Raw genomic sequence first — 12,233 nt, forward strand, 5'->3', positions numbered from 1 at the left:
GGGGCTATGTTTAATATCTTTACTTATCAGTGTGGATACTTCAGAAATCACTATACCCTAATTATACAGCATGTATGTGCTTGCCAGTGCTTGATGGTCTATTGCTAATAGAAACTGTGTGTAGCTATGGAGGATGGCACAGCACAGACGGGAATGCTTCTGTCCCAGAGGTAGAGAGCCCTAATGCAAAGCAAGGTGTCTGCCCAGTGCATGGTAGTGAACACATAACAGAATATTAAATTCTCTTAAGCACCTCCCTCCATGCTAATAAACCCAACTCTGAAACCTCTCTGTGATAATTTATTATAGGTAATCCCAAGTGACTGTGTTAATCCAAGGAGGTGAGATAAAATAGAAAGTACACATTCCAAAATGATTTCTTATTGTGTATAACTTTATTTGTATAGACAAATGCCCCTGAATGATGCCAAACATGTTGGTGAGACAGCATGAAGTCAAATGATGTCATTCAGTCATAATTTTCTTGAGGAAATCAGTTAGTTTTCCATAATTAGTCTACTGTGCATATAACAATAGTTGAAATCCTGCATGTATGATTGGTGTAGTGAGTAAAAGACAATAAAATAGCAGCAAAAACAGGAGCAAAAAGATTACAATATGCTGCCTTTTTAAGAATATTTCTTCTTATTTTTGTAATCCTGGAAAATCTTTTTGAGAATGTAAAAGACCACAATAGCAAAACAGAACAGATAATGGGTTTGGAAAAAGTAGAAGGACAGCTCCTTTACTGTATAAATAACATGAATAACGATGAAGCAGTATAGGAACAAGGCATACGGGTTTGGGGGCCAGAGTAGGTCTTGGAGTCCTCGGCTAAACTGTGGAAAAAGGAAAAGATACACATTATGTCACACAACTATGTTCCACTCACACCCAGTTCATGTGCTTCTCTGAGCCCACCTGGCTCTCTGGGACATTTAGTTCATAAAAAGTTGCTGTGAGATAAGCCAGTATGTGAACCGAGAGCAAACCAGCTACGCTGTATTAGGTGGTAGGTGTCACATTCCCACCCATATCCATAACATGAGCTAGGTTTTCTCCCTCTGAAATGAGGGTAAGTGACCTCATATTTACTGCAAGAATGAGCATGCAGGTACACAAAGCAATTCATGCGAAGTAAGTGCATGCCCATGGTAAGGCTTTTGTGTATCCATCTCTACAGCTGTGGCACAAACTTTTGCCTATGTTTTTTCGCTGCATGGTCATTTTCATATCTTTACATATGTTCATGGGCAAACTGTGAGGTCTTAATTTAATAAAAGAATTCAGTAGTTAATTTGCTTAGTCCAGATGCATGTCAGTCATTTAGCCAAATATATATTGCACCTGATCCTCATCTGTTTTTCTCTGATATAACTTCATTGATTTAATTGGAAATGCATTTACTTTGCATAATTGTGAGATCCTACCCAGGCCTATGGATTAACTATATGGAAAAAAAAATTAATATATGCATATGGAAAACTTCAGGGCTTCTATGGTGCTTAGCTGCGTGCCACTATTGTGTGTGATCGGAGCTCCTATGTACAACCACAACACAAATGTTACAAATACTGTGTAAAACACATCCTTCCATCCTGTCCTGATTTAGAGCACAGAACATACAAGAGAAGACAAACATGCAAGTACCTCTAAAACATTGATGATTGAGATTCAGATACTCTGCTTACTCTCTAACTCAGTCCAATGACAAACTGCATTAAATTGGAGGAGAGTCAAGCCCACAGACAGCCAATGTGATCAGGAAGAGCCTACACAACCAAGACTTGCAGCTGTCCCATTTTCTAAACCTTGCCAAATAGAATGGTCTCTTCTGGGCTGGACTACTGTTAACAACAGACTCATATGCCTGAACATACAATAACTTCATCTACTTCTATAAAAAATAGGCTTGCAAAATCTAATTGTCTAGAAAATTCACATTACTTTGGTAGATTCTTTCATCCACTCATTTATTCATGCATTTATTATCTGAGTCATCTAACTGTAACCCGGGAAATTGATCCCACTGTAGAAGCAGGAAACTGATCAAAGTGGCATTCAGAGTAATTCCTCTGATGTTCGGTGGGGGAAAATTAGGAGAAAAAAAGTTATTGGATCCTTACGTCATAAACTTAATTTGTGAGTTAACTGTTCTTTAATATATTTTATAGCAATGAATGTTACCATAGTTCACACTGTAGGAAGTAGAACAACTCCATTCTCCTTAAGTGTATGTATAAGCCGTAAAAGTCACCTAGTCAAGTCTAACTTTAAAAGAAGTCCCAGTACTGCTCAACATGCAAAAGAATAAAACCTTACAAATTGCTTACTATAGAATGTGAATGTTTCAGTCTCTATAGTGTTCAACCCTTTTTCCTTTCCCTACTTACCGATCGTTTTACTGCCTGTTGATGAATCTGCTGCATTCTCTCTTCATGAAGCCTTTGCTTTTCATTATCCTCGTGTTCATATTTCAGTTTAGCCAGCACAAAATCCCACCTCATCCTCTCAAGCTCAATATCAGCTGCTGTGACCTCCTTGCCACAGAGCTGTTCCAGCTCCTCTACACTGGTAGATACTTCTGACTGGAAAGCACTGGTTCCTTCCTTCATGTCCAAATGTGCCATATGACACTGTGTCCAAACTCTCTCTTTTACTGTCTGAGATGAAAGATGATGTTGTCATGTCTCTGATGGCTCCCTGCTATAAATTGGAGAGAGGGAGGTAAAATCTGTATTTAAGCTGAGAGGTGAAAATAGAATATGTTAATCTAAAACCTGAATATTTGTTCAAGTGATTATTCACACATTTGTATAATGACTAACTAGTTCTCTAATATCCATTATTTCCCTTTAAAAAGTTTGTTCCTAGACTTGGAAAAGAAATCTTCCATTGAATATTGTCTTACAAAATACAAAATATCCACCATATAAAAATTCTCTGGTTTGAAAATGCAAAGAAAATTATAAAAATATTTAACGAGGGCCTGGTTGATCTAAACCAAACACTATGGCTCTTTTGACCAAATGGAAGGATTTCACATCTTGTGAATTTGATGTTAACCCATGAAAAGGGAGCCACTGAGATTCTTTACCTCTGAGAAATAACTCAAATATCTCATGATCCTCACTTTCCTTTGCACACTTGATTTCCTGGCTGATCTACATGTTCCACGATGCACTGTAGTTTTACATCTGGAAGAACTGTATCTTCCACTTACCATCTTTTCCTGCTGCTGCTTCTTGTTATCATTATTCTGGGGTTCCTGTAAAGTAAGTTGAATATCTTTCTGATTTTCCTCAAGCTCTTCCATGGTTGTTTGGAAGGAATATTCTGATCCTTCTAGATCACAGAGGTCTTCCAAATCTCCTTGTATTTCCCAGTCTTCAGCAAACAGAGTTCCTGTCTCAACATGGGAGACCTCCACTGATGTTAAAGCATCTTCAGGGATGTTCTAGAATAGAACGGGGATATCTATGTGCTGACAATGAAGCAGGTGACCCATACATAAGAAAAGGAGTGACTCTGCAAATAATGTAAGCACACACACAAAGGGCATACTGGAGCCTACATGAAAGTGGCTAGGGGTTTAACTCTTATTTGCATTCCATCATGTTCCTTGCCTAGATATGAATAACAAAAAATATCACTGGATATAGGTCTGTAGGCAGATATTCTGAAAATCTCACTTGCAGGCTTTTTAAGATGAGAATTTGTCAGCAATTCCCTTTACAGTAACCCATGGAGCTGGCTGGGAGCCCCCAGGAAGTAAGAATAGTGTATCACACTTCTTTAAAATATAACATAATCAATATCCTTCTGCAGGTAGAAGAAGGATGGCTTTTCTTTCATGGAAATAAAACTTGACTGAAAATCTGCCTTAGACTGGGGAGTTTCTTACTGCCTCCAGCATAGTCAGATCACAACTTGTAGGGTACATCTAGTTATTGGCTGGAAGTCAATACTATCCTTTTAACTGACTGGAGCTAAATAGACATTTCAGTATGTGAACTAAGAGTTCTCTTGTTTCCAGGCTCAGAGTACTTACTGCATTTTATAAAAGTGGTATAAGGCATAGATTTCACATCTGAGAAAAGATTTAGGCAAGTAAGACAATTTGTTTGTTATTGAATTTGAGGAAGAGGAGCAGAAGAGGAAGAAAGTAAAGCAAGCTGATTACCATGGGTAACTGATGTCCAAAGACAGGGCAGGTAGCAGGCTAAACATAAGGCAACAGTCTCCTCTTCACAGGATTTCCATACAGAAAATGTGAAAGCAGTTGTCCCAGTTCAAAGGCCAGGACACAACAACTGCAGAGATTCTGCCCTTGGCTGACTTCATAACTGCCCTGTTGCCACAACAAACTGATGCTTTTTGTTGACAAGGTCACATTCTGTCACATTCCTTGTTCTACTGCTGGGGCAGTGTCCAGGCTCTTCAAGGGGAACTGAGCTTACCTCTTTTTCTGTCACAGACCATCCTACTTGGTCACTGTTTTCTCCCTTGCAAATACATCTACATTGCAGCGAAGCTTTCTGCCAGAATTTGTGGACTCCCAGAATGTACCTGCCCAAGACTATTAGCTCTTTCTGGGAGGCAGGTTTGCTGGATCAGATAAAGCACCATGATAATAGCTATCCCATTTTGGTGTTCCTGGATAGTTTATCTTCAAGGTGTTGCAGTGAATCTCATGGATGTAATTAGCCCGGGAATCTCTGCACTGTCCTCTATTCCCTACTGTAGATATGCCAGCATTTCAGTTTCCCATCTATAAACTGGAATCCCTTGCAGGGACTGGTCACAAGCTCACAGGGACTTCATGATACAGTATAGGATGTCCCTGCAGTAAGGCAGTGTGAGCCTTTTAAGAATCTTAAAGAAAGCCACCTTCTTCTCTGTTATTCAGGAGTAGGGAGATAAAGTTCTTCTACTGTTACTAGTTTGTATAAAGCACCTTTCAGAAAAGGATCTATCAATTACAGATTATATCATGTAAATAAACGCAGCGACTTCAGTTGCTTTTTGCCCTGTTCTGTGTATCACATACACTAGTGCAAAGTCAGTATATTTGCTTGGTAGGTGATGTGTGGAGAGCTGGATGAGAGATCCAGTGAATATAGGAAAGACTAATGATGTTACTGAGACCACTTCCTGTTGCATCATTTATCAAGTGTTTTGTCAGTTTACAGCTGGATTTTAAAATCCCAAGGCACACTGAAGACAGAATGATACACAGGGCTCTGGAATTCCACCACTAATTTTGACTGAAAGTATTAGAGAGCTTTTAATTGCTTTTGGTGCCAACAATCCAATTACCTAGTTGTATTGGGTCTGGCTGAGATGGAGTTAATTCTCCCCATAGCAGCCCTCGTAGTGCTGTGCTCTGCATTGGTAGCTAGAAAGGACACCAACTAGAAAGCACACCAGTGTTTTGGCTACTGCTGAGCAGTGCTGGCACAGCATCAAGGCTGTCTCTCCAACATTTTTGCCCCCCCTCAATGGCAGGCTGGGGCTGGGTAAGATCTTGGGAGGGGACATAACCAGGACAGCTGACCTAAACTAACCAAACAGATATTCCATACCATATGACATCAGCTTAGATATAAAAGCTAAGTAAAGGGAGACAAAAGGGGGTGCATTTTGTCTTCCAGAGCAACCACTACGTTGTACTGAAGCTCTGCTTCCCAGGAAGTGGCTAGACATTGCCTTCTGATGCAAAATAGAGAATAACATCATTTGTTTTTCTTTGCTTTCATGCACGACCTTTGCTTTCACTTTATTAAACTGTCCTTATCTTGACCCATGAGACTTCTGTTATATTTTCTCCCCCCGTCCAGCTGAGGAGCGGGGAGTGATAGAGCGGCTTTGATGGGCACCTGGTGCCCAGCCAGGGTCAACCCACCACACTAGTTAAACATAGGTCCTAGTTATTGAATAATCAGAAAAAGAACAAGAAGGGATATGGGATATTTGTATATTTACCTTATGCTTTCCAAAGGTAATGTGTATTTTCTAAGAAGACACTGAAATGGAGCTGTGGCAGTCTTTGTGCTTTTATTGCAGTTAATTTTCCTGAATTCCTGATGGACAATGCAGGTATCATAATGCCTTAAAAGCTTACTAATGATGTATTTGTTCAGTCAGTCTCAAGTCATCCTCATGAATGTATTTTGATCCGGGGATCAAACATTGTAGTGCAGTTAGGAAATCAATCTGGTTTTGCTGAATGACTTAATTGGCAAGTGGCAGGCATAGGGTACTGTCTGGTAGGCATGAAATATACAGTAAACCTCCTACAGTAAATAGGTACTTGCAAAATCATTCATTCTCCATGTACCAAACACCTTTCAATCTTTTGCAACCAGACTCACTACCAGGTACTTCAGAGGCTTGTGAAGTTCTCAGTATCTCACATGCTTTTGTCCTTGATTTATTGTATTAAAATATTTGCCTTCGCATTCAAACCAGAGAGGAAGCTAATGTCCTCTCTCATTGCACCTGAAGAAGTGGAGTATGCTGCTTTTGACTGGGATAGAGTTAATTTTCTTCATAGTAGCTAGTATGGGGCTATGTTTTAGATTTGTGTTGGAAACAGTGTTGATAATGCAGAGATGGTTTAGTTTCTGCTGAGCAGTGCTTACACTGAGTCAAGGCCTCTTCTGCTTCTCACCCCACCCGCGTTGGGAGGGGACACAGCCAGGACGGCTGACCCCAACTGACCAAAGGGATATTCCACACCATATGACATCATGCTCAGCATATAAAGCTGGGGGAAGAAGAAGGAAGGAGGGGCATTAGGCATGATGGAGCCCTGCTTTCCTAGAGATGCCTGAACACCTGCCTGCTGATGGGAAGTAGTGAATGAATTCCTTGTGTTGTTTTGCTTGCGTGCGTGTCTTTCGCTTTACCTATTAAAATGTCTTTACCTCAACCCACGAGTTTTCTCACTTTTACTCTTCCAGTTCTCTCCCTCATCCTATTGGGCAGAGTGAACAAGGTGCTTACTTGCTGGCTGGGGTTCAACCACAACATGGAGGCTGCTACTTCCATTTTCAAATGATGATCTCTTTCGCTCTGTTTTGCTTTCCTCTTCTCTCTCCAAACTTGCTGTCACTTTGCCAGCAGAGATGAAGTTAACGCATAGCAGGAAGGTATACTGTTGCCGTCATTTGTGCTGCAGTTATTGCTATATATTGCAAAGTTTTACTTTCAATTCCTTCTTGATATGATTTTTCCATAGTTGCAAGGACACAGTAGGGTATATAACAGTTGGGATAACTGTATATATTTAGAGAGTGAGGAAAGTTCATGCCTAAGTAGGAAGTCTCTCTTCACAATCTATTTCAATATCTGAAGATAATTTCTCTATAAAGCCAAGTGCATGTCATGTGGGCATCTATGTTGGAGGCCAAATTTAGAGCAGGATGTTAGTAATAAGGGATTGTGAGCAGGTGCAAAGAATTCCAAAGAAATTCCAAGGGTGCGTTTTTTTGGTACTCAGGCACTGCAAGTTCCTACATAATATTTAATAAATGGGAAGGTTATATAGACACTTACCAGCTGTTTCAGTCCCCTCAGGTTAGATGACCTTCCAATACACTGGATGACAGTGCTGCTGTTTGGAAAAATGGGAGAGAGATGGCAAAATAGTTCCTTAGACTGCAGCTTTTAGGCTGTCAAAGCAGTTGGGCAGTCTTCCTTAGACACCCCTTAGGAAATAAATGAGTACCTGCTTTGTGGCACACACACTATTGCCATAGATTTTTATGCACTTGGGTTAATTTGTGCATTAATGGTATGGTAAGAGGAGTTATCTCCTCTTTAAGTATGGGGAATTGAGTCACCAGCTAAAATAAATGACATACCCACGCCTGATCTTTAGTCTTATGCCTTATCTGTGCAACCATCCTTCTTTGCTCATATTTTCTCCCTCTGAATACTGCAGCAGTAGACAAGATAGAATTCTTCTTAGAAAGGAAAAAAGTATCACATTTCTTCTACATACATTGCCTTTTGGAAACAGACATAGTTATATAAGTTACTGATGTACAAAGGCATTCATACCAGAAAGAACAGCATGCCTAGGAAAATCCTGAGTAGATACAACAACTAACACATGCACAATCATTCTCCCATTGTGATCACACTGGACATCTTGTGCATGCACTGGACAGTCAATCTGTGTATAGCGGCAACATCACTAGGACCTCCAGGATACTAAACATTTAGAAATTCCAGACAAATGGCCAAATTCCACTTTTTCTGGTCAGACAAAACTTACATGCAAGAAAAGAGTACACGTTTCACTGAAATTAAAATACATATAATCCTCATCAAATATAATGGCCAAAAAAATGATCACCAATATTCCCAAGCTCTTTAAAGTCTAAGCTGCCCCCTCTATGTATTTTTTGATCAATTCCAATGAACCATTTTAAATTATCCTAGCTAATTGTGCTTCACTGTTCCTTTTAGTGAGTTTTGATGATCACTCAGAATATACATTTGAATTTCCTGAAGATAAGCACAAAACACATGGGTTGTACATACTGGATAACAAAGACAATAATACTTAAGCTATACTGAGAGAAAGTGGTCTAACTTTACCGTAAACCTCATTCTTTTGTTTCTTCTACTGCTTGCCTAATAAACTCAGGATCTGTTCCTGTGTCAGCACTGGGATTCTTCATTTTCATGGGCTGATTTATCATGGTTTCTTTTCTTTGTGCCCAAGAAAAGACCTCTTCCATTTTGTTAAAACAGTGCAAAACTATTCGCCTGTAAGATTTAATTACCCCCTGTAAACATACATGCATACATACATATCTACATACCTGATTATTTTAAGATATTTGTAAGTCATGAAGGACAGAACAGGAAATACAAATATTTCTGTGACCCATTAGGGCAAATCAATTTTCTGAGTGATGGTTTGTTGTGAAGGATATGGGTGTTACAATAATTTAAGATTATATGAAAACCCTCCAGGGATCAGATTATCATCCAGAACAGGTTAGCAAACCTCATTTTCTTCCATGACATTCTACTATTTTTCGTCATCTGAGAATTTGGCCTAGAATATTTCACAACAATTCTGAGGCACTACAGATAAAGTTGTGTTCTTTTACCTGACAAATACTGAGACTCCCAAATCCAGGTAACTTCTTACAACAATATTTCAAGGAACACCAACAGATTTGTTTCATTAGGCCTACATTTTGGAGCTTCCTTAATTTCAGGATTTACTCTTTACTCGTTAAAATTCTAACTATACTCCAGCAAAGGTAATTTCTAGAAGCCTGGGTCCAACCCCATTCATTCTGGTGAAAGGTGCAGCCTGGCTTCTCCCAGGGCAGGTATTTGAACAATGCTGTCAAGCTGTCTAAGCTTGAATGAGAGTTGAAAGGTAAGAGTAGAAGGCTGTGCATGTTGAGTCTGACTTCTCTGAGTAAGCAGAGAAAGCCAGCAAGTACCAACAAGTGCAAAAGCACCACCAGCCTGATTTTCCTGAAATTGTATACTAATTTTGCACAGCTGTAATTGACGTCACAAGATTTGAGACAGCACAGTATTGCTGTCATGATATTTAAAGGCAGCTTTTAGTCAGAAATAACTATATTCAACAATATCCAGAGTTTCAGTAAGGAGTTGGTGGTTGGGTTTTGGTATAGGACCTTTAAGAGCCATGAATGCATTTAAAATGGGAAAAGGCTTTTTTGAACACCTGACACATAACTTCTGCAGTTATTCCAGGTGTTAGAAATAAGCTCTGAATAAACATAAAATTATTTGCAAAACCTGAGCTACTTTTGCTGCTGGTTTCACTGCAGTTGGCATATCAATCACTGAAGAATTCATTAAATTCTTGCTTCTAAGTTAAATGCTCCACATTCTAACCTCCTTGGTTAGGTTCTGGATCATTGATGGAGTCCAAGCCAAGGAAAGGCCAATCCTGAAAGATGAATGCAGTCTTTCTTCTGTTGGCTTTGGGCCATCACTATAGAAGATGGTTTCTCCCATTGCTTACGCCTACATGAGTTTCACAACTGCCTGCACATCTGTTGGAATATAAGATCCCTTCAGAGAATGACAATCAACTGACAAATTGCCATTTCTTCCTATGTAGATATTGGTTGGGTGGTGTCTTACGTCTGAGGTAGTTCTACATTCCTCTTTATAACCACAGTTTACTGCATTCATTGCAGGGGATAGGAGCACTTTTAATAGCTGGCAAATCTCATTTTTTTGAATATTCAGGATATCTGTGTTCAGATGAGACGATTCACTAAAATGAGTGTACCATATCCCTGTTTAGAAAACTTAGCATATACACTGAGAAGGGAAGGTGATGGAAACATAGCTATTTGAGACGCCATCTCCAATGTTCTGAGAATAGAGACGTACCGCATATGCTGTTAGCAATTGGACCTGTGCTCAAGCCTGAGACACCATCAATGAGCTGACACCATGATTTATTTGGATACCTGCTCCTATTCTCCTCCCACCCTGGGAACTGGCTCACGATGACAGCTGTACTTAGAAGTACCCCCACACTAATACCACTCACATTAAATGTCAGCCTAGTTACTCAGCCTGCTCCATCTCCTACTACGTGGTCAGAAATGTCTCAGTATGACATTAGCATTTGAAATATGTTTCTCAGTTATCAGCAATCCTCCTTCAAAAAAAGATAGTTATTATTTCAAAAAGTCAGTTCTCAAGCCATCAAGACTACATTTCTTCTTTTAAAAAATACACAACTGACATTTCTGTAAACTTTTTGGGGTGGTGCTTTCCTCTTTATGACTAACACTAATAATATGTCTGTCTTGATATAAATATGTACTTGGTCCCTTCTCCCAGGACATTACCATATAAACCAAGGTCAGACGATTCAGTTAAAAGCCCAAGTTGTTCCTGGTACAGCTCTACTTCTGTAAACGGAGCACATTACTTATTTACATGAGTTGATTTTTTTTTTTTTTTTCACGAAAAGGAAGTACAATTACAGTAAGAGCAATGGAAGCACAACAGTGCTTTTTAGTCTGGTGGGTGGAAGTTGATAATTCAGGACACATATAAATAGCAATTTGGGAGATGACGCTTGGTGTTTTAGGGAAGCAAGGCAAAAAAGAAGGCATGAAAATCCTTACAGGACAAAGATACAAGAGAAGAAACAAGTCAAATACATGGACTGAATAAATAAAGGAAGCTAACAAATAGCTTTAAATGGCAACTGCTGCCAAAAAACCAAAGCAAATTAATATCACCAAGACTGAACTCCCTCATAGAGAAGCTCTAAGAACAAAGAACAATAGATGACTCAGAGAGGAGCAAAAGAGCAAAGAAATATTAACTGAACATAGACCCTCTTGATGTGAAAGGCAGTCTCTGTCTTCAATCTGCATTTGTGTGTATTGCATGGGGAGGAAGCCAACATTGCACCATCCCAGGGCACGCATCCCCTTTGCAGAGTGTAACCCTGCTAACGCCATGTCTCTCAGCTCCCTTCAAATTCTCCTTCACATTAGACAAGTCCTAGACAACATTTCCCTTTTGGGGATTTCCACTTACTGAAAAACTTAACAAGCAACACAAGAATATCCTGGCTCCAGGTCTTCCTACTTAGCCCTTAATATAACTCCTGCGGAGGTTTTCTACCAGCACGACTCATCTCCATCACCCAGGCTATCTGCCTCCTGTTCCCTGAAGGCAAATACTTACAGATTCTCTGTCAGCTAAAATCTCTAGAGAAACTGCCTAAGCACACCCTTTTTCCAAGAAGCAACTCCCAGAGTTCCCCCTTCAATGCTTCTCTGAGGCACCTAACAGCTGTTCTTCTAACGTTAACTGGAAAGTCTCTAGCTGGTAAGGACTTGGCCCCATTCTCCAGCTTCTCTGCTGCTGCTCCAAGCAGCCATCTCTTCAAATGGCAACATCATGCAACAGCAGGAAGGAGAAGAGGAGAAAGTCGTATCATAGCCTATACAGCACAACTCAGGAACAATGCTGACCATCATAACACAGTCAATCCTCCTTTACCCCCCAGTTTTAAAGACAATACTATAAGGAACAACAGTCTCATATAAGGAAGAAGAAAAGTGCTGTACCACCTTAAAGTGACCTGCTGTAGCTGTCATTCTTGCTGCCAGATAAAACTACTGTGGCAACATAATAATGGCAAAGAAAACATATCATTCTGACATAAGGCTTGGGAAACCATTCTGGAG

The 12,233-nt window shown here is 39.8% G+C and overlaps 1 protein-coding gene across 1 annotated transcript; it reads right to left on the bottom strand.

The window, feature by feature from the left end:
* Positions 1-629: 629 nt before the first annotated feature.
* Positions 630-3,943, bottom strand: TMEM247 (transmembrane protein 247). The gene is made up of 4 exons (XM_010576539.1): positions 3,905-3,943; positions 3,224-3,457; positions 2,394-2,663; positions 630-839 (listed from the first exon to the last, which is right to left on the bottom strand). Exons 1-4 carry the CDS (start codon positions 3,941-3,943, stop codon positions 630-632), a joined length of 753 nt encoding a protein of 250 aa, XP_010574841.1.
* Positions 3,944-12,233: the final 8,290 nt, after the last annotated feature.

Source organism: Haliaeetus leucocephalus, unplaced genomic scaffold (genome assembly GCF_000737465.1).
Source record: "Haliaeetus leucocephalus isolate CR32 unplaced genomic scaffold, Haliaeetus_leucocephalus-4.0 Scaffold526, whole genome shotgun sequence".
NCBI lineage: Eukaryota > Metazoa > Chordata > Aves > Accipitriformes > Accipitridae > Haliaeetus > Haliaeetus leucocephalus.

What these genes read in the sequence shown, in the direction of transcription:
- TMEM247 (XM_010576539.1), bottom strand. Translation starts at nt 3,943, where the DNA reads ATGTACCCTACAAGTTGTGATCTGACTATGCTGGAGGCA. An exon ending in ATCTGACTATGCTGGAGGCA is followed by an intron (nt 3,458 to 3,904) that starts GTAAGAAACTCC and finishes GTTCTATTCTAG; the next exon opens with AACATCCCTGAAGATGCTTT. An exon ending in AACAGGCAGTAAAACGATCG is followed by an intron (nt 840 to 2,393) that starts GTAAGTAGGGAA and finishes CTTTTTCCACAG; the next exon opens with TTTAGCCGAGGACTCCAAGA.